This window comes from Ischnura elegans, chromosome 3 (genome assembly GCF_921293095.1).
Source record: "Ischnura elegans chromosome 3, ioIscEleg1.1, whole genome shotgun sequence".
Classification (NCBI taxonomy): Eukaryota; Metazoa; Arthropoda; class Insecta; order Odonata; family Coenagrionidae; genus Ischnura; species Ischnura elegans.
In genome coordinates, this window is record NC_060248.1 from 55,563,136 (window position 1) to 55,590,680 (window position 27,545).

General features: G+C 38.6%; 1 protein-coding gene across 1 annotated transcript; it reads left to right on the top strand.

The window, feature by feature from the left end:
* The first annotated feature begins 2,638 nt into the window (after positions 1–2,638).
* On the top strand, positions 2,639–27,316 carry LOC124155823 (cytochrome P450 6k1-like). The gene is made up of 5 exons (XM_046529949.1): positions 2,639–2,817; positions 10,128–11,067; positions 21,189–21,431; positions 25,017–25,289; positions 26,205–27,316. The coding sequence occupies exons 2-5, from the start codon at positions 10,140–10,142 to the stop codon at positions 26,372–26,374; spliced, it is 1,614 nt and encodes a 537-aa protein (XP_046385905.1). The 5' UTR covers positions 2,639–2,817; positions 10,128–10,139; the 3' UTR covers positions 26,375–27,316.
* The last annotated feature ends 229 nt before the right edge of the window (positions 27,317–27,545 follow it).

Consider the following 27,545-nt stretch of genomic DNA (forward strand, 5'->3'; position numbering starts at 1 on the left):
GTACATAAAAAACACACTACAAGTAGCACTTGCTGATACCATACAATTTAATTGATGGTATCCTGGTATTTTCCTCAAAAAAGTAAAGTAGTGCTAAGGGATAGTTTGGCAAATATTTTTGCAACCATGTGGTTTAAACAGCAACTGGAAGAAATTTTTTCTAGAACTTTAATGGGAATTAAAATATTAAAAATAACCGAAAAAATCCAAAATAATAATATAATGAATGAGGGAACAATTGAAAAAAGTATCAGATACAAAATTTGATCCACTCATCACAAAAAGTCGACAGCACTTCATAGGAAGACATTGGAAGCGTTTTCTTTGTATTCCCGATACACCTTGAAGTCACAAACTCTGTAGGACATTCTTAGCAAATGTAATTAGTGGAAAAGCACACGCTCATTTAGATTCAGAGTTTTCCCTATGGGTTAAGATGTCATTACAAGAGGTCAGCTCGATTGCTGTAACGAGGGTAATATCTTGGTTCAATTTTTGTCTGTAGAGGGCGACAGACAGTCAAGGACACTAGCGATGGTTTGAACGGCGGGTGAGGAGCGTGAAGCAATATTTGCATACGGTTGAAGGACGAAGAGAAGCCCGGAGCGCTGGTATTTCACCATGTCATTTCGGACAGTGCCAAGAGGCCGTAGTTATTGTCATCAAACCAGACACTGCAATTGAATCGCTCTCCTAATATAAAGCGAGGTAAGGTGAGAAAAAAATTCCTCTTCATATCAGACTATGTTATGTAGCTTTCTAAAATTTCATTTTTTTTTAAATTACAAAAGACTATAAAAGATTTTGTAATGTTAATATTTAATGTAATGTAAATAATTACCAATCCATATGCATATAAAGGGACGCCTTTTTGTCTGTCCGGAGTGCATTTCCACAAGACTGCACGGATTGCAACTTAAGTCCTCCCAAAGGTGCATCTCATGCTTCCAAACTCCGTAGTACTACTTTCAGATGCGCCAAACAGGTCATTTGTGTCGTTTTCTCGTTGATGTTTGTTGTGTCACGTCATGCAACTTCTAAGGTTGGCCATCCTGCCGCGTAGGCTTACTTCTCGACACGCTCAAAGAAAAAAATCTTGCCATGTGACCATGAATTCCAAGTCTCCCACTTCTATAGGTACTATCCTTCCCGAGAAACGCCGGGTGGCCTGCTAGTAAACCTATATAACGAAAGAAAGCCTGTAACAATGAGTAAATAGTTCAATCATCTCCAACACGTAATCAAGGAACAGAGCTCCATTTTATTTTATTCTGTACGGGTTAGAAAGTCAAATCCATGAATACGTATAGGAGCACCTAAAAATATAATTATTTTCAGGATATCTCGATTGTACTTCTTTTACAAAGATTTCTCACCACAATTATTCAAAGAAACAGAAAGAGATCCTATCGCAATATTTTCCTCATTTCCACACTAACACCCATTTGGAGAAGAGAATGTTGCGTCTACGGAGGATATTAATTTCAGTAATAGGCGTTGATACAAATACGAAAGAGGTTTACAGACTTCCACATGAAATATTCATGTTGAGCAAGGATTTTTGGAGCATCTACGAATAGTGAAGGCAACGCAAATATGCATTTACCGGCAAAGCGGCAGCAGCGGCTGTTAAATTTCTATAAATAAAAAATTCTAAATAAAAAAAAAGTTTCAATTTTTAAGAACCCGATTTTAGCTTTAGCTAAATTTTTGTTCGTGCATGAACCTTGGAAGTGAGAGACGGCAGATATGGATACTAGAAGACTGGGCATCTATTAGAATAATTATATGGATTCTTTGCCACCAGTAAGTCAACCAATATATTTCCATAACTGATGGAGAATCAAAATTGGGCCAGCCTTACCTCGAACCTTGTAAACGGTTAGGATCGCCATTGTTTCTTCATGCAAACCGACTCAAATCACTCAGGTCATTGACCTGTTTCGATTCCATGATGATGGATAACAAATAAAGCTCACTTACTTACATTTCCTGATTCCAGATTCAAATAAAATTTTCCGAATTTTTATGCGAAAATGCCTGAAAAAATCACAGTGCCTTAATTTCAGTATATATTATTCTTGTAAATAAAAGGGCCATATTTAAGAGTTAAAAGTTCACGAGCGAGTATTTTGATCGATATGGCGGAATTTTCCCAATATCTACTTGTGAATAAATATAAATTTTTACCTTTTTTAAGCCTCACCGATTCGTAAATGATAAAATGTATAGTGATCTGTCTTCTTAAACGGTTAAAAATAGTGAAACATTATATTTTATTCACATTGGAAAATATAAGTTAAGGAATATTTAGATAACTTATAGGCTGCGATGGATGTGTGAATGGCTATAGAGATCTTTTGAAACACGCCAATTGATTCAGATGGTGTGAGCATGTCCCCACTGGCGACACCCCGAACTACCGCCCGAAAGAGGGGAGGAAGAGGAGCTAACTGTTTGGTTACGCAGGCAGTCATAACCGAAAGAGAAACAAACGAGAATCATTAACAACGGTCGCGCACCGAGATTAGAAGCTAGCACGGATTGGTACTCGGAGAGCGAAAGGAAGAGAGGAGAAAAAGAAGTGGAGAGAAAAAGGCTTCCCAGTGTGACGCAGTAGGGGAGGGACAAAAGCGCAGCGATGCTCCGCAGTCACCGCTGCTTTCGGTCCGCTCGGGCCCCTCATTGATATGGCCTTGAGCCGACGATAGTTTGCGAACACTCTACTCCTCCGCTCCGAGAGCGACGGTCGACTCCGGATACATCTACTTACGCCCGCGCCTCCGAACGCAAGGACACGGCAGCGGACAGACATCGGTGAGTAAACAATCTACTAATGTCAAGGTCCTCCACTACATCTACTAACTAATAGCCCAGTAGAATTGACGAGTAGGGTGAAACTACTCCATTGTTTTGATCGTGGTTTTCAATAGACAAGACCTAGATACTCGCAGCATCCATACGAGAGAAGGGTAAGATGCCCGTGACCATTAGAGTATAGGATAGTTACAGTGAAACGTATAAAACATATTACTTCCGTCTATTTACTATATAATTGAGGAGTAGGGTGTTTCTACTCCTATGTTTTGATCGTAGCTTTTAAATAGACAAGACCTAGATACTCGCAACATCCATACAAGAGAAGGGTACCATGCCCGTGACCATTAGAGTATAGGATAGTTACAGTGAAACGTATTAAATATATTATTGCCGTATTTTTACTATAGAATTGAGGTATAGGGTGTTTCCACTCCTTTATTTTGATCTCAGTAATTAATAGACAACACCGAGGTACTCGCAGAATCTATACGAGAGAAGAGTATTATACCCGTGATCATTAGAGTTTAGGGTGGCTACAATTAAACGAATAAAATGAATTATTTCCGTCTATAGACTTGAGGAGTAGGATTTTTCCTCTCCAATGCTTTGATGACACTGGATACGATCGAAGTATTTGGAGCATCCTTAGGAGAGAAGGGTAAAATACCCGCATTCATTAGGGTTGAAGACAGTTACAGCGAAACGTATAAAGCGTGTAATTCCCGTCTATTTCCGCTCAAATTGACTTAAAAAGCGGACTATGAATGAATGAATTTTTGAAGTGATAGCTACTTAGTAAATAGTTACAGTTTAATGGCGTCGTTGCAATGCCTAGAAGATGAGGAAGCGCCCAACTGCTTCAGCAATATGCTTGCAAAGGATTTCATTGCTGTTGCTGGTGGTAAGCATTCGTATCCAAGTGCTCGAATTTCAAGGTTCCACCGAAAATTCACGCCTTAGACCAACAAGATAACACAAATCGACCATTTCATAGATAGAATCTGAGCAAGCGAACTTTTTGATAACCAAATTGCGTCCATTAACAGCCGCGTTTTTTGTAATTATCAATGCTCTACTTCTGTATGTCCGTGTTAACGTCCGTACCTGTTTACTATATCAGAACTGTATTATTTAATTCGATTCCACCAGATCAAAAAAAACTTCCGTCATATGTCGAAGGAAAAGTCAGAAAAAATACCAAAAACCTCATCTGGATGTGGAAGCTGAGGTCATTCTCAAGGCTAGAATAAGATAAAATCCTCTTCGAATACATTCGAATTAGATAAATGATTTAATCTCGCTCGTAAAAAGTTATGACATTACAGAAACCCCACGTGGAGATTCCTGATATTTTAAAAGTGAAACCCTGAAAAAGTGAATTCCTGATAGTTTAAAAGTGAAAAAGAGTGAAACTGTAAATCTACTACTTACAAGGAATGTTTTACCGCAGTGTATCATAACACTTAAAAGGATAATAGTTATCGAAAAAAATGATTGCTGTAGAAAATTCCCAAGCCAAGTTGGTACTTTAATCACCGCTTTTAAAAGAGTATTTTTCCGAATAAGTCTAAAAATCTTGTATCCATAAAATTATAAAATGTTCAAAATTTTATTAATATTTCTTTTTTAAGGATGGATTTATTTCTCGTTTTTTTTGTCCCAAGAATAACAAGCTAAAGTAAATTACGCACTATGGGAGATGGAATTATAAGGGTCATGTCTTCAGTTTTTTCCTAAAAATAAAATTTCGGATTTTCTTAGCACACAATAACAGCATATAAAATGATAGTGCTTCCGGAGAAAATACTGTTCTTTGCCCTCGACGAAGAGATTGAAATATTTATTTTGATTTTGCATAGAAACTTCCTCTGAATTAGTTCTCGCCTCGCGTATAGGGCAGCAGATTGGATTAATGATAGGAGCAAGAAGTATAAAACCGCTGGTCATCCGCATCAGATCCACTTGAACGCCCAAAAGCTTCCTCCAGACTGTCTCGGCTGGTTTGCATCAAATGTCGTAACTCACGATACAATAAAAGTCAACGGGAAGGTCTCGAGAACGAGAAGGAGGGAGAGTGAGGAAGATGATTGCCCACACAGCCGGCCTCTCCTCACTTTATTTGTGGGACTGCCTCGAACTGGAGTTTGGGATCTCAAAAGCACACTGGGCGTCGACGGTTTCCGTCTTTCCGACGGACAACTATCCGACCATGATCATGGAATAAGAACGATCTAAGGCCATCATTTTTTTTCGATAATTCGCTTTGGACCACTTTCGTCAATTATGTAAAAAATTAAAAGATTCGAATGCATTTACATACTTCCTACAAATTAAGGAAAATAAAAGTGGAACGATTTTACCGCGTACAGTTCTGTTTTTTTGGATAGCGCATAAAGTGTGATAAAATATTTTCTGCACTTCAAATTGTTGACGAGCGCACTGTCGATTAGTAGCAGCCTACTAATATGAATGAAGACGAAACCAACTCCGGTAACACGTCATACCTGTCGATCATTCGTTTATGTTGGATAATATTAGTTGATAATGTCCATCATCAGTAGATTTGAATGCATTCACACTTTTCCTAAAGAACGAAGAAAATAAAGAGTTAAAATACTTGATTAAACGAGATTTTCTTTGTTTCTTTGATTTTTAAATGCAAGCTTTCTCTAAACCTTCTGCGAGGTAAATAACTACTCAAAATAATTGTAAAATTCGTTCGGTTCACAAAAATGTTGTCCTCTGGCCTTGAATGACATTTCTATCTCCCGATAAGTCATAAAGCAGGATTTAAACGATATTTACGGAAGTGACTTCATCTCTTTCCGAGGAGGAGCGTACAGATATCAATTGCTGCCTCCATTTTCTCAGTGCGGAGCCTCCAAGCTCGCAGCGCCATGGCTCGATTATTGTCATGGATAGGACAACCGCTGAAATCACAACTATGGACGAGTACTGACGTGGAATATGTGTGGTTAACACATGATGTAGTCTCATTAAACGACAAAATTCACATATTCATGAATAATTCACGCTACACGGTTCGCTATTCGGGGTCGTGGCGGACAACTGAGGTCATTTTCTCTAAAGAGTCGTTGTCATTGCCTGGCTCTGTGCCTAATCGCAAAAGAGATCACCGTAATACTCCACAGGATCTCACTCTACGGGGATAAGCACTCCTCTTGAAATGTTAAACAAATAATTCCCATCTAAAGACAAAATTACCTTGCCAGGTTTGAACCTAGGTCTTCTTCCTTAAACCTCACTAATTAATCAAAGCAAATCCTATACCTTAGACATAGGATTTAGGATTCTCGTTACTGTATAAAAATCCAGTCATCGCATGCAGTGCCCAAATAAAGGCAACGTAATCACGACTTTACTAAGTTATCTCCCTGTTACGTCCATACTCCAATTCTCTCGCGAGTATACTTGCTAATACTTATTCAAAACGAATGCAAATTATTCAAAATTAAGAAGAATTTGACAGGGTTAATTATAAAAATGAATACGGACACTCCAATTTCAAATTCATATCACGGTAATTCTACCGAGAGTGAGTAAGGTAAGATTCACTATAGAAGCAGATGGCTACATTTACAGCAAAAAATGAGAGATTCCCACCCACGTAAGAAACTAAAGGACGTGAGCGAGAACGTGACGTGAGGGCGAGAATTCCTAACTGACCAATTGTTAGATGAACGTCAAAGGAGGCTGAAATCAATAATGGATATATGATAAGGATGATAATGGAAGTGCCTTGATTTCGAGACTAAGTGAAAATTCCAATTATGGTGGTAATTCCTCGCGGCCCGCCACTTTACATTCATTTCATATGAGCAAAAGAAAAAAGCAGACATATCATCTCAGGATCCGCTCATAAAAGAGAGCGTTTATAACCTAGAGCGAAGCCACATGACGAATGACATCATGCATTTGGAGGACAGTTATTTAACGCACAGCCTTTAATAATGCGTTGAAACCATCGCCAAGAAACGAACTCATTTTTTTAGAGAGCTAAAACCACACGAACGTGCGTAACACTCTAAACTGGAGTTGAACTCGGAGATGACCGTATGGACTTAGGGCAAGTATATTGTTAAAGTATAATTTAAAATGTTTTAAGGTTGCTATTTCTTCATAAAAATAATGTAAAAAAGGAAATAATGCTTCCATATACAATTCAGAGCTCATAAAATAACTAAAATTACAGCAAACAACCACAAAATATATAATAGAACACATAGCTGTGACCAGTCATCAGGGACCTAATAGATATCACATTAGTGTCCTTAAAAAGAGTAGCGTTGATGTAAATATTTTAAATACATGCTTATCGAAGAATTCTTTCTTATCCGCTAGTATTTTTACGATTAGCCATTAGTTTTTCGGACTCAGTTCATGGATGACATTCCTTGAATATCCATCGCATTAAAAGCCCCTTTATCTAACTCCGAAAATTCTTTATTGAGGATAACATACCGAAAGGTTATCCAGGTCGACCTGATAGGCAAACTAAACACTTGTTAAACACACTCAAATGTCTTCTAGACAAGCATCATGTATACTGGATGGAACTCTGCACAGCACAACACATTGAATATATTGAAGGAACAATCTCATGTATTTCGTACATGAATCAGCTGAAAGCATGATAGACATCTGGTCGATCCCGTTTCCTGGCATTTAATGCCAACACAGTCCCATGAGTGAACAAAGCGGACAAAAATTTTCCATTATCGGTCCTTCCCTCAGTAAAAAAACGTCTGAGGTCTTTATCAAATAAAAAGAGGTTACCTATTCAAAATCCAGATAAACTATGAGGCAATACACGTATAAAAAATTAGAACTTTAAAAGGCAAGAGCCTTGGTAAAGCAAAGACTGAAAGTGATTTAATATATGCACGAAAATACAAGGAACCAGAGCAGCCGATATATGTCCTCAAAGCTCCAATAATTAATAATGTACATTTGATTTTTTTAAATCCGCGTGAAGTAATGATTTAGGGAATTTTTTGGTACTTTTTTCTAGCAATAGAGGCAGTAATTTATTATTTAAAATATGCTAACGTTATTCTATTGTCTCTTTTTCAGTGAAAATGGTTCAATGATACACGAAAATAGCCATAAAACAACTTAAGTCTACCTAATATCATAGTTGTGCAAGAAATATTTAGATAAAACAGCCATTTGATCCCGTAAGGTTCGATGAATGACATTGTCATTAGAAAACAAATAATTCACACCCACACACAACATTCATTTCCATTTCATATGAAACATAGAGGCATAGTAGCTGATGTGCTAGCCTTCCAGCCCGTTAGCCCGGGTTCAAGTTCCTGTAGAGTTGGACATTTTAAGTATTGAGTACGAGAAAATATAAATACGCATTTTATCATATCATGGGAGGCTGAAAAGAAGCAAATACACATTACAGATTAAAAATCAATCACAAAGTCACCATCGGTTGCAATTTAAAATTTATTCGCATGCGCTACTATTGTATCAGAAAATAGTAAATTTTCCATTTCTCAAAATACCTTCAAACGTAACAGCACAAAATCTCAAGAAACTTCATACAAAAATTAACACTATCCATGAATACAATGGATAAAAATGAAATCCACTACTCAAAAATATACTGACCTGAAATCATCATCGATGGTTATTTTCTCACATCACAACGATAGATACAATAAAGAATCAACTTCGATCAGTCACCTACTTCTCAAGCTGTTTGCGGAGAAAAATCAGCGGGAATAACTGTTTCCCAAGCATATTGATGACGTTTCCGACTTCTGCTGATGAGTCGCAACTGGAGCTTTAATGACGTAACAAATTCATGAAAAGTGGGCGGCAACTTTCGCGTTTTCACTATTTTAAAATTATGAGACATTGGCCGAATGAATGAAACCTTTTTCGTATTTACTTAACTTTCCCTTCCGTTCCTTATCTTTACCGTCCATTCCTTACCTTTCCCTTCCTCAACTCATCTTTTCCCTCCATAACTTAACTTCCTCTTCCATAACTTATCTTTTCCCTCCATAACTTAACTCTCTCTTCCATAGCTTGGCTTTCACGTCTATAACTTATCTTTCCCTTCCATCTACCGAATTCTAAATGAAAGTGACTGAGGCAGGCGAGATGTAGCGGAATGACATCCTGAATTAATTAAAATGGGAAATGGCAATTTTTCTAAAAATTTATTAAATAATGTACGACGCGTTTCGACCGCCAGGTCATTTTCAAGTACATACAATGTGACTGAACACGCTTGAAAAATTGGAAAATGTTCAAGAAGGGGGCATTCACTTAATTCACGACCAAACATTCATGGACCACTCCCCACTCCTTGCCTTCCAATTCCCCAAATGCACCACCCAATGACACATCTCCCCCCTTTCTCAACTTACCCCTTCCACTCCCCACTCATCCGAACTATTTAAATACAGCTCCTGATTTCAACAACTTCACATTGTAATTGAAAATGACCTGACGGTGGAAAGGCGTCGTACAGGATATATTCCTGCCGTCAGTTTGAAACTCACATGAATATTATGACACAAATATTTACCTATTCCTATATTAAGCCGCAAGAAGAATTCGAAAGCACGCCATTCAATTCAAAAATATATTTCGACGCTATTATCTTCATTTTCAGAATTGCCGCAACGCAACCTAAGTTATTGTTAACGACGAAATGAGCTCGCTTTGTGCCGTTTCTTTCCCTTCAAACGACTTACCAACAGACTTTTCCGCTATTTGAACCGATAATAGACGCAATATTCAATCCTACGTGGCAAAAACAAGTCTCTTTACCCCTTTACTCACCCACTTGAAGAATTCAAGCGCAAAATGCCTCGTTATTGAATAAATTTGTGGAAAAATTGCCATTTCTCTTTTTCATTGAATATGCCGATTTCTTGGAATAAATTGCGATATCGGGTATGAGTGAAAGATTCCATTTCAGCAAGCAGCACATAAACATGAAAAAGTAGTCAGTCACTTCCACCTTTTGCAGTAGCGGATAAAGAACAAATTCAAGGGGGGCGCAAAAGATGTCTTGAGCTACCTTTACTTTTATCGTAATAAAAAAATAATCAAGTGACATGCAAAGTTTGAGAAAGTTATACATAAACATATACAATACAATACCATCTTACGATATAAAAAAGGTACAATTATAGTTAAGCAATGTTCGGCAATGCGGTGGCCCGCAAGATTGGGGCGCGCGCCCCTCAAATGTAACCGCCGCTGACACTTTGAGCGCAACTTGGTACTCATGATCACCCTTCTTTATCCCACAGGGAGCTGTAGCCATGGGGCTCCTCGGCATGGAGTGGTGCTGCAAAGATGTGTTCATGACGCTGGCCATCATGGCCATCATCGCCTTCATCTGGTACGCCGTGTTACCAATGACATACTGGAAAAGGAAAGGCATCCCCAGCGCTCCATCAGTACCATTATTCGGGAGCATGGTGCAGGCAACTTTCCTCAGGAAAGCCCACGGCGAGGTCATGGCTGACATATACAGGTACGGCGACGGTAATAAATACATCGGATACTACAAATTTTGCAAGCCCGCAATCGTGCTCCGTGATCCCGAACTCATTCGGAACGTGCTGATCAGGGACTTCGCCCATTTCGGCGCCAACGACGTCCACGTGGACAGCGCCGATGACATCCTGTCTCGCAGGCACATTTTCATGCTCAGCGGCGAGAAATGGAAGAGACTCAGGATGGCACTTTCTCCGGGATTCTCCTCGGGGAAGATGAAGGCTATCTACCCGCTCATCGGCGAAGTTTGCAACAACTTGAGGGCTTACTTGTCGAAGAACTCGGACGCCGCGGGTCCGGCTGGTTACGAGGTGGAACTCAAGGACATCTGCGCGCGATACACCACGGACGTGGTCGCATCGGTGGCCTTTGGACTGCAGTGCGATTCGATAAACAACCCAGAAAATGAATTCAGGAAAATGGGGAAGAAGTTCATGCAACCGTCGCCGTACAACGCCCTGATGTTCCTCATCTTGTTCGAGCTGCCGTGGCTGAACAAGATTCTGCAGATCCCTTTCGTTCCCGTGGTCGTCTCCAACTTCTTCAGGAGCATCGTCGCCAGTGTCGTAGAGCGCAGAGAAAAGGAGGGAGTTCCCCGTAGAGATTACTTGCAAGAGCTAATAGACTTGTGGAAGGAGGGGAAATTGGATCCAGACATGAAAGATGCAGAATGCAAGAAGATCAGAGAGGGTAAAGCAACCGAATTCCTTACTTCTTCTCTTTTATTGAATAAGGTAATATGTATCTACATACTATCCCGCTAGCCGGGGCGTAGTTATTAAACCAGTCTTTAACCCATACGAGAATACAAAAACAAGAATGGGTGATCCCTGTGAAAGTCTAGAATTTATTTCAGTACTTTTTTCTTCGGTGTGAAACAAATCCCAGTATCTATCCTCATTTGCTGATGAAACTCGAATGTATTTAACATAAAGTATCATACTAATATTTTACACTCCTGTAGCATCGATATATTTCATTTTAGAACAGAAATTTAACTATATAAATATCGAAGGCGTGAAATTTGGCACTGCCCTAACTCTCAATTGGATGCCGAGTACTTTAAATTAAAAGCACCTGATTATTTAAAGCCATAGTTTTAGACGTACTTTGAAATATTTTCTGCTTCAAATGAATCACCAGAAAAATATTTATTCAAATGTACCTGAAGATAAAACATTTGACTTCATATTAGAGGTAGGTAGCAAAAATAACTATCTAGTTTGGATTGCTGCGGTACGCTGGAGATTAGCATACGCTGGGTCCTCGCTTTTCAAGCGTAAGCTGAATACATTGGAAATTCATGATCATAACCCCAGGTGGCTTGCGGGGTAGTATTTACATAACAATTGCCGCTATAATCACAATATAGCACCAGGATCGCTCGGGGCATTTGGCTTAGAGATAATAATAGTAAGACAGGATTTTCGTCTATAAGCAATCGCTCTTCAATGTTCACGTAGAAGTAATCATACCACCAAGCACCATATAAGTTGTTTTAATGAGTCTGATTTACGGAAAAGTGAATAGCTAAGATGTAAAAATACCTTACTGACTTAAATTGCAGCTATTGAAACAGCAGAAAATGATAGTGAAATAAAAATGATTTACAGCAGATATTTACACTATCGCCAAACCCAATGTGAAAATTGTCATAGTTGTAACCATACTACGTGAAAATTTGCGTATTTGAAATAGGATGAAAAAGAGAAATAGCAAGGAACTCGCACGAGATTTGATTGAGAACTTTAATGTCGGAGTTGATAAAGCCATTGCAATCAAAGCATCAACTGCACCAGTTAGACAGCGGTCGCCTTGAATGTATCATCCTATGAGTAAAAAAATGGAAGATTTGAAATTATTCGCTAAAGTCAGGCACAGTGACTAAGAATTAGAGTTGATTCGTTAAAAATTTTGACATTTAGTAATTTGTGCAAAGAACGGTTTCGGTTTCATCGCATTCCTGACAACAAACGATACCCGTCGCAGGGTTTAAATTAATTTTTGAGCATGAAACTACAATGAAAATAGCAATTTAAGATATCTTAATATATTTTTAATAGGTTGTAAAGGGGAAAGGGAGATTAGAAGTGCTTAAAAGGGAAAGAGGAAGCAAATGATAAGGCACTAAGATGACGGAAGCTGGAAGCCGAGATTAGGGAGGCGCAGTTGACGAGTGCAACATCCCTGTAGCGACGAGGACTGGCGAAGGACCTCAGGACATACTAGGAGAGCCCGTATAAGGGCATCGTGCTGTATCTTCGACGATATAAATAAAGTTTTACGCTATCAGGTCGAATAACGTGGACAAAACTACGCTAAAATCGACTTACTACTCAAGAAAAACTAGCGAAAAATAAAACGGAGCTATTAAACTATACCATAGTGCAATAAAAATTCTCGGTACATTCAAACGTATAGATGAATTAGTGCCGAAGTTAAGGGAAAATAGATTTGAAAATAACGTTTGTACCAACTTTTACAGCATATACTGTTACAGATCCGACCCCAAAAATAAAAATATCACGTAATATAGGCTAATGTTGGTCCTTCTTCGTCGAATTTAAATGTTATGTTCTACTAAAATTTATTGTTTAAAAAGTCGCATTATTGTAGATACTTTCGAAAATTTCTAGATTTTTCTCAGGTGCTTGCACGGTGCCATGGACAACACTCAAAACATGCGTACGCTCATTCTGTGTTACAAAATTATACCTTGAATATAGCACTGCAAAGAGTTCGTTTTTGCAAAAATAGAGATTCAGTCGCTGCAAATAAGTTTCAAGAGTAACACATTCTTCCAAGATAGGAAGTCCCACAGCAAATATATCTATTATCTTCAACTTAATATAATGCCAGTTAGCGTTAAATGTCTCGAGTTCCACGAAAGACTAGTGATATTTCTCTTAAAAATAGATTCTGTGCTTAAAAGAGGTTCAGGTTGCACCAATATCTCAATTGTTTCACTCCATCAGAAATAAATATTTATGAGGGATGCTCGATATTCAAGGCTAGAAAAGTCTTTGGTAAGCACAAAGGGCGTGAGTAACAAACACTATGCGAGAAGATGCTCAGATTTGATTGCCTCGAGGTCGGCCGAATGACGCACTGCTGGCAACCGAATTCCCCTACGCAATACGGCTGCTCATACGTAGCGAATGCGCAATGATAGAATTCGATCAAAATAAATCTCCGCCATTATTTCCGAGAGCTAATGTGAGCCAATGGATGACGCCAAATACGGAGGAAGACTGAAGAATTAAAATCAAGATCACCTTTTCAAAATATCGTATTGCATGAAAGTCAATATTTTTTATGTGACTTTCATGTATTCACTAAGATTTTTTTCCGTGCAAACAACTTTCGCGTAATTATAATATTTAATTAACAACTGATCCTACGGCCTCTAAGAAGTTGAACGCTAAATTGTTCCAGTGCATCAAGCAAGAAATGCATAATTCCCATATTGACATAATTTTAACTAATTAGATGAAATTTTACACTGGTCAAAACTGAAGGCAGACGGAAGTGAGGCATTAAGGCTAGCGCGGACGGCATTGTGGGAAGTGACGAAGGGGAACGTGAGTTGTGAAAATAAGAAAATCATTTCCTTTGAAAAGTAAATTTCTTTTATTTGGCTGGAACGGTTGATGTTATTTTCATATGATGTAATCCTGAATAGGCGATGACTATGATTGATGAGACGAGAAGCCTAAAACAAAGATATGACCTGATGGATAACATTAGAAGAAAAAGAATTAAGGGTTATGAAAGGGAGACCAATGATTGATAATGTTCAAAGGAGATGTTAGGAGAGTGGAGAAATGAAGGTTCAAATAAAAACAGGAGATAGTGTATATTTGCATATTTTGTATATTATATATCAGTGGTCACCTACGCTTTAGGGATGTGAACCACGGAGCAGTCAGATGAAAGTGTTCTCAAGATAATGTGAGTTAAAACACTAAGGAATAGACGCGGAACTTCCAAGGAAAAGCAAAGATGAATTTTAAAAAATGAACCGTAATTTTTTTATATTACTCCACCTTTCAGTTTAAAGTTCGATTTTTGTTGAAAAGTCGTGCTTTTTATTTCGATTGAAAATCGATCGCTCGAACAATCGATTTTGTCCGACATTTTTCCATCACTAATAGTCTGCCACTTCGCTTTTCTTTGCGGAGTCGCACGTACGTACCGACTCTCTCGAACATGGTCCACCACTATGCTACAGCCCTTGGTGAGCCTAGGCCTCTACCACAATTTACGCACAGCCTTCCTTATCTCTAGCTCTTCTCCTTATAGGCGTACCCAGCGAGGGGCAGGAGGGGGCAGCCCCCCCTAGAAGCAAAAAACGCGAACGTCTTTAAGGAAAATAATATTTTTAAAAGCAAATATTTTTAAAAACTAATAAAGAGCTGTTACATTTCCCTTAAAATGTTGATTTAATTCACCTTTTCCATGCTTAAATCTTACCTAAAATTTGAACAACCACGGCTAGTACCCCCCTCCCTAGTTTTGATCCTGGGTACGCCCTTGCTTCTCCTCCTTCAATCGATGTTCATTTGCTCTTGGTTAAAAGTAACGCCATACATCCATCTGTGCTTGGGTCTGCCTTTCCCTTTTTAGGAGTAGAACTTTTCCCTCACCATTCTTTTGGGCATTCTTTCTTCTTCCATTCACTCCACATACCATCCATTTTATTCGTGATTTTACGCATCTTAAAATGACTTGGGCTTCAAGCAATTGATCTAGCTCTAAATCATGTTGCATTATTCATCCTTGCTTTTCCTTTAAAGTTCCGCGTCTCTCCCTTAGTGTTGTCCACTCACATAATCTTGAGAACACTTTCATCTGACTGTTCCGTGGTTCACGTCCCTCAAGCTTAGTTGAATTGGATGGATGAGGCAGATACTTTGTGGAGATCCATTATGAGATATGAAGTGAAACACTTTGCACTTTCCACATAAAAATTTATTAAACTAGTCGACATGTTTCGCTGCACTGCAGCATTATCAAGACTGAGACAAGAGTCTTGACAATGCTGCAGTGCAGCGAAACATGTCGACTCTAGTTTAGTAAATTTTTATGTGGAAAGTGCAAAGTGTTTCACTTCATATCTCCTCAAGCTTAGGTGACCATTGGTCGGACTGACATGTTACATATTTTTAACCTGGTACTTCTTGTAATTAGTTGCTCCCCTAAAGGTTGTCCGCGTGCAAAATATACACCATTTTCTGTTTTTTTTGAACCATCATTTCTCCACTCTTCTAACCTCTCCTTTGAACATTACCAATCATTTGTATCCCTTTCATAACTTTAAAATCTTTTTCTTCTAATTTTTTCCATCAGCTCATGTCTTTGTTTTAGGATCTTCGTCATGACTGCAATATTATCTGCGTTGATAGCACACATCTGACTGTATTATCTAAATATTGCTCTCTTCTCATCAATCATATGCATCACCTGTTCAGAATTACATTATATGAAAATACCATCAACCGTTCCAACCAAATAAAAAATTTAGTTTTCAAAGGAAATGTTTTCCTTATTTTCACAACTCACGTTCCCCTTCGTCACTTCCCACAATGCCGTACGCGCTGACCTTAATGCCTCACTTCCGTCTGCCAGCAGTTTTGACGAGTGTCACACTCTATCCATAACTAAGTCTGGTTCCCATTCAGGGATATTATGCAGAGTAATGATTTCGTCATGATCTATCGAGGAAACTTCCCGGCGGAAAAATATGTACCCAACGTCAAAGAAGTTCTATATCCTCCATCTGTTTAAAGGAATCCACGCGTCCCCATGCTAATGGTATCATGACTGAAAGACTTGAATAGGGTAGTTTCCTTCATCAAAGAAAACGAAAGGCATTGATTGCGATTCGTTACCCACCATTAGTGTATTCATAATACACAAATTATTTGGTTTTTGAAATACCGGCTTAGACGAATGGCAAGGGTCAAATTTTATCCTCATTTGAAAAAGGCCAGATTGGCGCCCATGCGATGCCACTCCACGTGACGTCACAGGGACCTAGTTTCTATACGAGAAGATAGGAGTTATACATCGTCTGAGGTTACCAATGCATGCATTAGGCACAGAGCTCAGGGAAACATGTCTTAATAATCACCTACTAAAACTGGCTAAGGTCGGAAAGTTTTCTTCGTTTGATAAGGTATTAATAAACCTTTTTTAAGCCAAGCGCTACCATTCAGCAAGGCACTCAGCTACCCGCTGGCAGCCTGCGACGTATCAGCGCTAAGCCTCGCCTCAAGGTCACCTCACCGGGCGGGAGGGGGAACCAGAAATACGACGTACGGAGATATTTCCCGGCATTCATACTTGAGCGTCGCGTTTTCGCGCGCTTGAAAATTTTCACTTTTCATTTAATCGCGAAAAATAGATATTGTCATTTAAAAATCTAAAAGCGTGAAATACGTACTCCAGGAGTAATAATCTTTCGATTAAGGCAATAAAAAAATAATAGGAAACCACCCTATTGTGATCCACGTTGTATTGACCTCACGTCTCGTCTTTCGATAAGAGACAATTTTACTGCGAGAATGTGCATCTGCGTATGAGGAAAAGATTTAAATGGTAAAAGAAAGTTTTCCTGGACATCACACAATTACTTATACCACTTATTTTTATTACCATTTATACTCTTATTTTTTACCATTTATATTCAAATCATAATTTGCTCCTGAAGATGATGATAATTAATTGAAACCCGGGTCGCGCACTGTGAAAAGTTTTTTTTGATCCCTTGACCAACATCAGCAAGGATGCTTTCTATTCTTATAGCTCTCTGAGCCAGGGCTGCTTCCTATTAGGATTATAGAACCAACCAACCAACCCTCACGGTAATTACACCCGAATGCAAGTTGTGAATCTTACTACACCCGAATTATATTTTCTTATCAAGGAGACCGAGACCCTAACTAACGTTTTTCTGTCTTTTTTTCACAAAGAATTAAAAGTTAAATTATCATTTTGATAATTTCATGCACCTAAGAGTGGCCCTCAATCAACATTTGTTGTATCCGATGTATAAAAATTGCACCTGAGAAACTACTGACGACATTTAAAAAAAATAGTTAAAGCAGATTATGGCAAATAACCACTATAGTATGAAGCATGAAAAATTCAAGAAAATAGAATAAGCCCGAAATAAGTGGGTAATATGTTATAAAAGACAGGTCGAGCGTGAGGGATGCGACCTAAAAATAGGATGCACTCCTCTCCCTGGACCAGAATTTCTTGTTGGCAACTCACTTCTTTGAGTTAAAATTTTTAGGATGACTCGGAGACTACGCCCATGTCAAGTTTATTATAGATTCAAATCCAATCACATAATTTTCTGGGAAGTAAAATGTTTACATTTAGGGCACAAGTAAATATTTAAAACGGTTACTCTACATATTCTTAAAATTTCAAAATTATGCCTAATCTTAAAACGAGTAATATGCAAAGGAAAACGATAAAACAGAACCGGTAGAGCCGGGGTGATGAGTTCTCTTAACTATCACACCAGATAGATAACCTTCTTTTACGTAACATTTTTATACATTAAAAGCAAATAGCCCATCAGGTCTCGTAGAATTATTCTACCGGACATATTACTGTCTCACAGAGCAGTGGTTAACAGTTTCCGAGCCCAATTTCATTGGAATTCTCATATCATTTAGGCACATAATGCAGATTTAAAGATAAAAATAACTCAGCTACTACATCACCACTCTAATTAATCCAAACGTGGATCCCTAATTCCTCCAATATTTAGGAATTAACAAACCATGAACTGCCAAATATGAAAGCTTCTCTATAAGAAAATTCGAAAAAGGAGCTGGATATTTCAATTATTAAAAAAGGAAAGCATTGGAAATATTGTGCATAGGACACGTTCATTTATGCAGCAAGAACATTTATTTCAATAACGAATTTTATAGTAATCTAAGTAATTTAAATCTTGTAGAATTAGAGAAGCATGTAACTAAGACGATCCGATGGCTGGCATATTTAATTTCATTCGATGCCCTGAAAGTAATTCCTATATCATAGATTCCACATTAACGCTAAACTTGGTGCGATCAGCAAGTTCATCCCAGCTTCAATAGCTTTCGAAGTGTAAGAGTGATCTTTCCAAATGCAAAAAAGATACACATTAGCCATTTAAACACGTACCTGCATTTTGATTTACACGCCAAATCCTTTTCGGAGAAACTGTGCCGGCACAAACGACTTCCACCACTAACCACGAAACTATCGTCGAGCCCACTAACGTAACACAGCATCAATACCTAAGATGTCACGTACAAATACGTAAATATACTGCCGGAGTCCATTTCATCTCAATGAATTTAAGTCCAGCCGACAATCAATTTTCTAAGAACATCTAAACGGTTCCCATTGAGAAAGCGATGAAGGTCAATTAAGTTCAATTAAGTACACTTCACTCTCGAGACAGGCAAGAATCTAACTTCAGAGTCACGCGCACTCGGAGCATATTTTAAACTGACGTTAAATTCACTCACCAAAGATATAAAATCCAGCTGCAGTCGTTCTACAGGACACTCTCAGCCACAAGATACAAGACCCATGTAATAATCGTCACATTTATGTCTATCATACAGACCAATTAAGCAGGAACACGGAATTTCTCGTCCAAAAAAACTGTTGAAATTGATTTTGGGATTGATAGCAGTAAGCTAAAACATTAAATGTCAAATCATACTAAGGAAACTGACAAAATACAAGAAAAAATAGATGATCCTGCCTAGATATCTACCAATTTTTTCTTTTAATAAAAAATACAAAAAAATTACAGGACCCAAAATATATTGAGATGAAATTAAAAATGCCACAGAGATAGGATGAATCTCTTCCATGATGTCTAAGAAAGATAAACCAATTTAATCATTTTTCCCACAGATAATCATTTCAGATGATTAGAATTTTATGGAACTTTACCATAGCTTTGCCTTTCTGAATCGATATTTTGCTACTGTAATACTTGAGAGTTATAAACTAAACGTGGACCCCATGCATCAAATCGACGAAGCGCATGGTGCCCCAGGGAAAGGTACTACCTTCCATACCCTGATTGTGTTATACCACACCCCCGTGGCTTGGCCGGGGTGGGAGGGGGTCAGGGGAAGAGCTATATCCACTCCTATCCAAACCAACCTCAGTGAGGTAGATTATAAAGTAACAATATAATCTTGTCACCATCGGGGAAAATCCACTAAAATCGCTGGCACATTAATGGCTTTGCCTGGTTTCGCTAATTAGTAGGGCCCTCTTCGCTTTTATAGCATTGGGGTGTTTTCCATCGTCCCGTCCCTTCCGTACCTTTCCTTTCCCAGAGGCGTCGACGGGCTCCTATCGCGGCGGCGCCTCTTCTCCTTTTTCCTTCCTCTCCTCCTCCTCCTCCCCGGGTGATTGGGCGTATAAGCCAAGGGCTTGGTTCCCGGCCTCGGTGAGTTGTACCCTCGAAGGGTTCACCCAGAACCCTCATACTCTCTCTCTCTCTGTCACTATCGAATGAAATGTTGAACATGAAAATAAGTATTTAAATGTCCTTATTATATTCATAACATCTAGGCACATTATACAAATTTACAAATAGCACAGCTTTAAGACCTCATGGCGAATGAAATCTTGAAGATGAAAATCTGTACCTCGTAATAAAAGGGCGCTATATCCGATTTAACACTTTTCCGGCGAACAGGAAAAAATAAACTTTTCTCGGGTTTCCAAGAGGGTTAGAAAATGTAAGAGCGCCGACTTTTTGGGATCCGTCTCGTCACCCATTCTCAAGGCTCCTCAATGAGCGGGGAAAAGCGGGGAGAGCGAAAACCCGAGAAAAGTTTATTGACACTATGTCCGTTTCCCTAATTATTCAGGATATCAGATTTTAAGATATTTTAAAATTTAACTAGTAATCACTAGAAGGTGAGGTTACTGTACCTATAACATTGTGATATAAAAATGTTGTAAAATTGTAACCTAAACTTCTAGTAATTATTGATTGAATTAAAAAAATCTTAAAACTGTTATCCTGAAAAATTTAATTATTTTCATTATCCTCATAAAATCAGGACACATGCTATAAATTTAATCATAACGCGTCATAAGACCTCACGGCATTAATTAATCCTAACTTAGTTTCATGATTAGTCTGTTATCCAGAAATTTATCAATCGTGAACCAAGTTTGATCTGAGGTTTCCGCGGCGTTTCCTCGTATGAGTCTCGGTTTCCGGGCGTTCCTCCGCGTTGAGTTGTCCATAGCAATGGCGCAGCGAGGGGGGGGTTTTGGGGGATAAAACCCCCACCCAGAGCTTATAGAAATTTTTAATTTTAATCCATTTGGCTTATTTGGATCAGTATTACTTATAGAATAGTGTGAGGATTAATCAAATATCAGAAGGCCGTAAAACTCGCCATTTTGAACAATTTTTCTAAAGGAGGGCCCTCGCAACTCCTGCTAACCCTGGCGGGTATGCAATACCCCCACACCCCTAAGTATTACTTGTGTCTAAACCCCCCCCCCCTAGCCTTAATTCTTCACTACGCCCATGGTCCATGGGTGACGATAGTTTTTTCCAACCATCCTGCTCGCGTCTTCAGCTGACCTGAAGACGCCAGCAGGATGGCTGGAGAAACTGTCGTCATCTATGGACAATTCAACGCGGAGGAACGCCCGGAAACCGAGACTCAACCGTGAACCGTCAAATATGAAAGCTTCTGTACAAGAAATATTCGTACTTTTTTGAATTTCTGAATTTATTTAACCTGAATTTTCAGCCAAAATATTGAAGGACGACAGAGATGAACTGGACGACTTGACCGCACAGGCCCTTGGATTTTTCGCGGATGGATCTGAGACGTCCTCCATGCTTCTCGCGTTTGCTCTCTTCGAAATGGCGCACAACGAAGACATCCAGGACAAACTGAGGCAGGAGATCGACGACAAGAGGAGAGAGTACGGCGGCACGTTGACTTACGAAGCACTCCAGGACATGAACTACATGGATATGGTGCTCAAAGGTAACGTACCTCAGAAACATTACTGCGACACTCAAGGGTGTACATTAGGGTGCCTCGTATTGCCACTTTTTTTAAGGAGCGAATCGTAATGCCCGGAAACATTTTTCGTACCCGGGAGGGTATTACAGATACGATTTTTTTTCAAAATCGGTTAACATCTTCTGCCCCCCATTTTGTGTTGGAATTTCGAATATTTTAACGAAAAACGTTAATAATGCATAAAATTTAAATTTTGGTCTCAGCAAGCACTCATTTTTTTCCAATGTGATATAGCATTGGTCTTTTCTTGATATTTTAGACCAAACGCGGCAGCTCTGTTGGAGTTAATTATCGAGAAAATGACCTTATATCATGTCCCCGAAAGGAGTTTTGTGATTGAAAGGAGTTTTTGAGAGAATTGAGTGATTGTAATTGTTGGTTGATTGGTTGTATGAAAGAAAAGATATCAAATATACCCATGATATTTAAAATTAGCACTCAGTTTCCACAAATACTCTCATACGCCGAAATATAGTGGAATTAATGAGAAAATAAATTTTGGAAGGAAAATCATTTCAATAAATGATTTCTTATATCCTCAAAAACTCATGCACCCATGTCCTCTCGTCAAAAACCCAAGTATGGTATGGTATTTGGAGGAGGCGACCGACAGCTTAGGTCATTTGCGCCATGAGGAAAGGGTGTGGAAGGAAGGGTGGAGAGAAACCCGGCGTCGACATTAGCCTGCTCTTAGCGAAAGGTACCAAGGGGACCACGGCTTAACGTCCCATCCGACGGACGGAGTGTTGCGCTCTAAATGTCCTCCACACAACACTCAAGCAGGGATCGGGCAGTCTTTGAAAATTCTCTGCCACTACCGGGATTTGAACCCGAGCCCGCCGGTTAGGAAGCCAACACTCTGGCAATTCCACCAACCCGATCCCCAAAAAAAAAACCCAAGTAATGCCAACAAAAGGCTACGGAAAAGCAAAAGAGTACAACTGAAGTAACAAAGTCAAAAATATAGAAAAAATATAATATTTGAGAGCCATGCCCACAGGTCAATTATTAGTAAAGGTACTCTAACGGTTAAGGTAGATATGCATGGAGCGCTTTGAAAATCACCCCGCCCTTTTGAATGCGCAAGGCACGTACCTTTCATTCCACCAAAAATTCCTAAACCCATTCTCTCCTTCCCCTCTAACTTAACATTCTTCCTTCAAAAAATATTTCAGACATCCTCTCCCAGCTCAGTATTTGCTCTATACAAAATCTCTTTCTCCTCCTTATCTTGTCTAGAAGTTCCCTGTCCTCGTCCACCATGTCACTTCGCCGTTCTTTTCCCTCTGCGATCACATCATCATCAACAGTCGATAATCCGAAGATTATTTTCACGTAGCTCTCCACTTCTTTCTCCCATTCGCTTATCTTTCAGCACTTGCACATTTCCTTGCATCCTTTTCATTTATACATTTCTTTCTTTTATCATTTTTTCTTTTACCTTTCCTTACATCCATTTCTGCCTTACATCCTTCATCACCTGCACTACATCACCTGCCTGGAAATACATTTTTACATAATTTTGGCACTTAAGTTTTAAATTTAAGCAGATGCAGTTTTAATGTAAGACACGGTCTCCGGCGTTACTTTGAGGAACTGTCTCACGTTAAAAATAAAAAATACCTTGTTGTATTCCACAATTTATTTCAAATAGTACGACCCGGATCTCTGCATATCATGCTGTTATCCTGTGGATAGCATTATACGCAGAAACCCGGATCGTACTATTTGAAATTAATTGTGGAATAAAACAAAGTATTTTTTAATTTTTTACGGATGCAGTTATTACCTACATATATTTACTAGAAAATATCTTTAAATATTTTTTTATATTTCTCTGAGGTTTTGTGGGGGCATCTATCCCCTTATCCCTAGTATTTGTAGATATGTTTACATTAGCTCTCTCAGTAGGTTTTCTAAGGTTTTTCACGCCCACCTTCTTTAGTGGGCGTTTTCCTGCAGGGCATATTTCATGTTTAACGAGGGGTTAGATGGAAGATGGGACTTTCTAGTCCCAATCTCGCCCAATAAAGACATTTTTATTTCGCCGGACTTTCGCATCATTTCCGATATCACAGCTCGTTGTCATAGGACCCGCATAACGAAAGTATACAGCGTGTTTGTTTATCTATGTCGTTCCCATGATTGCCAAACATTGCGCTGCAATCGCTCAATACGGGAATTCGTTCTGATTGGCTGATATGGGGTTTTAGTGACGGTTTTAGCGACGGAAAAAGCGTCCGGACAGTGGTGATGAAAAATAGTGATGGGAATGCTAGTCCTAATAAATTGCTACCCTACTTCAGCGCATATTTTCTCAGCTAATCAGCTACTTCTCTGCCGTCCAAATACACCCACTCCATTTTCCTCCACGTCCAAAAGTAAATTCATCCTCGTTCTGCTGTGTAAAGCGCTCTACTCGAGATCAGACACTCCACTAGCATTTTTTTTTTACAATTTATCGCAATAATCCTTTCATCAGCTCCTTAAAGTTCACGAACGCCTCTTTTACTTACTCATCCCTTTTTCTTCTTGTGTGCTACACAAGTAGCTGCACTGCTCCAGCCGCTCAAGTTTGTTGCCTTTTAGTGTCACATTAAGCCTCAAATTCATTGCTCTAGATGCTTCACAAAACCGCATAACCTTGGCCTGGTGTTTAATCTCCGTAGCATATTCCCTGCGACGTTTACCAAAAGCATCAACAACCCTGCAACCCTTTCGCCGACTAGCTAATCAACGCCTGATCAAACGTGAACCTTACCGATTTAAATTCAATAATGCAGGATAATTACAATCCAGATTATCGATATAAATTGAGTTAATAATTTTCAACATAAATTATACGTATCTCCTTCAAAAAAAAAAGTTTTAGATCTCTAGAGAGTTTCTGAATGAAGCCACTTAGCAATTTTTTTATTTCAATAGATCGCTTTTGACTTCAAAACTCAGATGACACTCTGATAGGAATTTTTCGATCTGATGTATCTGTTATCTTTACAAATCACGTCGGGGTTTTATTATTATTCAGCGCATATTCCCTGCACATCATTTCAATAATCTATCATTCTTAACACTAGACGGATTTTATAAACCGAACTCTGTTTGCACTTCATTACCGTATTCAGGTAACTCTGTAATTGCAGATGTCTAATCTGATTACTCTGGACCTGAGACTGAAAAATATTCACGTGAACTGTTTACGTTCCGAATATTCATGGTATTTAATTTCAATGATTTTAAGTCGTAAAATATGAAGTGTTTAAATCGTCTCCCATAATAATGATTATCGCCAAGAGTTTCATTCTCCGATATTTTACTCTTCCAATATTAACTCTATGCTTCTGTTAAACTCGTCATTCATCAAGGTGTGGATCTATTAATTTTATACGAAAACGACAATTCTTCAAATGAGTTTGATTCCCCTGATTTTGTAATATTCTAAATATATCTTTCAGATCGCTCGAAAACAAAAGTATCTGCACTTGAGTTCCAAACTCAGATGACTTTCTGATGACAAATTTCTTCCATCCAATTTACCCGCAACAGAGACCTTGAGGAAATACCCGCCGGGCCTTATCCTGACACGCACGTGCACCCAACGGTATTACATGCCCAACCCCGTGGGAGAGGGTGTGGAGGGTGGTATGTGGATCGAGGAGGGTACGTCAATCGTGGTCCCAGTCTACGGCATCCAAATGGACCCGGAATTCTACCCGGATCCCGAGAGATTCGACCCGGAGAGATTTTCAGCAGAGGCGAGACGAGACAAGAGCCAGCTCACGTATTTGCCATTCGGTGAAGGACCCAAGATGTGCATAGGTATGTAAAACGTTCGTCTCGGGGCATCGATTGATCCCTGCATGAAGTTGAAACGCGACAAGATAAAATTTCTTCAAACAAATTTAAAAAATCAACCTTAATGTAAAAGGATAGGACAATGTTCTCAAAAATATTATCTTTTATTATTGAATCTTTTTATATGAATTGAAGAGTGATCACCATTCTGATGACAAAATGCGTTACATTAACCGTATCTCATTTTCGAAATGGGTTTCACTTGCCATTAATATTTTGTTAAAAAAAAGAATGTATTTCAATGGAATGGATAAATTGGCCACTATATTATTGATTCTTTCAAAGAGTTTCTTTCCCAAAACTGATATTTTTTCCGACTATCACTCGTTTGTTCTTCACATTGCTCCACAATTTTTTTTATTCTTGAATATTTTGCTAATAGCCTTTATTAGTAAAATGCATTCTTACACACAAAATGATGCACAAAACTACTTTTGATAAAAATTTGGTTTAGAATGGCTCAATATTGGTGGTGAAACGAGTATGATTATTAAGAACCTCCGTATGTCAATACTGAGGAGGTAAGTTTAAAAATGTACAATAGCGCCGACTCCATGGGGCCTGAGGGGGCCCGAGCCATCCCAAAAATTTGTTATTGGGGAGAGGAAAAGATGTCAGACCTGCCGATTTTCCCGGAGTGTCGAGTTATCGAAAGTCAGTTTTCAGGGTTTGCTTTTAAAAAACTTTAAAACTCTCTTTTTTTCGAATTTCCCGGGGCAACCCCCCCAATATTTTTTATGAGTCGGCAGCCCTGAAAACGTATGATATATAGAAACATAGTATTGATTTGTTTCATTATTTCAAATGAAGCAATATTCCAACAATTCTTAATATTCAATATTGACACCAGTGTTCACTAAAATTTCCTTATATTTTCAGGCAACAGATTTGCATTTCTACAAGCGAAGTTGGGAATGGCAACAGTGATGACTAGATTTAAAGTGCTCCCAAACAAAAAAAGCACCATCCCTATCGTTGTAGACCCAAATCACTTCATGATGGCGTCAAAGCATGGCCTCTGGGTTCACTTAAAAGACCTCGCCGAATAAAGACTATGCAATGAACTTAGTTAAGTAAGACAATGAGTTGAAATAATCTCTAATCGAGACTTTTTATTATGATGCTAAAATGATTCGCTGGATCCAGAGATAATGAAAATCTACAGATATTAATTCGCAACTTTAAAGGCTGTAGCACTTAGATTATATCGATTCCAAAGGGCAGTATATTGACTGCTTTGCTCAAGGGAGTAGAAGAGTTTGTGCGAAATAATTAGGTAAGTATTCTAGTGAGACCTCCTCTCATATTCCCCCGCAGAAGTGCGGTAATTCATTGTGATTTTGTGTAGCAAGAGATTGAAGATTTTGTGAGCGGTTGCCTTAAGATAACGGCACAGTCTGTCCCTTCATGTACTCCAATAAAATCAATATTATTCGAATGGAAACTAAGAGTTTTGAAGATACATTTTTCAATCGGTGACTACGGAATAAATGGTTTTCTCTTTGAAATAATACTTTTTAAATAAAATTTCATTTTTATCGCGACTGACGTACCACTGCTATGCAGTCAAATCATAAAAACCGCCAGTGGGATGTAACTAAAAAGTGATTGTTTATGCATCAATGAGCAGTTGAAAGGTTATTGAGAAAAAAATAGGTTGCAGAAGAAAAAGAAAGTGATTGAGACCGTTACGATAGCAAATATGGCCCACAACTTCTAAAAATATGAAACGTGGTTCTCAGTTTTACGAAGAATAAAATTCTCTAAAAAGTTGTCTTCCATTTCTAGCGATTATGTCAGCACTGGATGGACTTTCAAGCACGTAGCTTTCTCAATTAATGATATTTTCTGAAAAATTCAGGGCTCGATGATAACAATACAGATCTCGTCCCTAAGACTATGCGGTTTTTTATTACATTGCCTAAAATGATAGCATTATTAACAACTACCACTGTTTTAAGCATGTAATAATAAATAAATAATTTTCATTATCTTTGAGTTTTTATTCAATTATGTGTGAATTCATTGACCTTTAATTACGAGGAAATGCCACCATGGTGCAAGCGTCAGGTTTTAGCAGCCATCATCATCACGGGTCAACAATCCTAAAGGCCTGTTTACACTCTACATAAACCCGTAGTCGTTAATGTCTGTTTGCGTGAATGATTTTTGTGGACCGGAACGGAACATGAGCGAATGCATGAACCAAATTAGAACAGG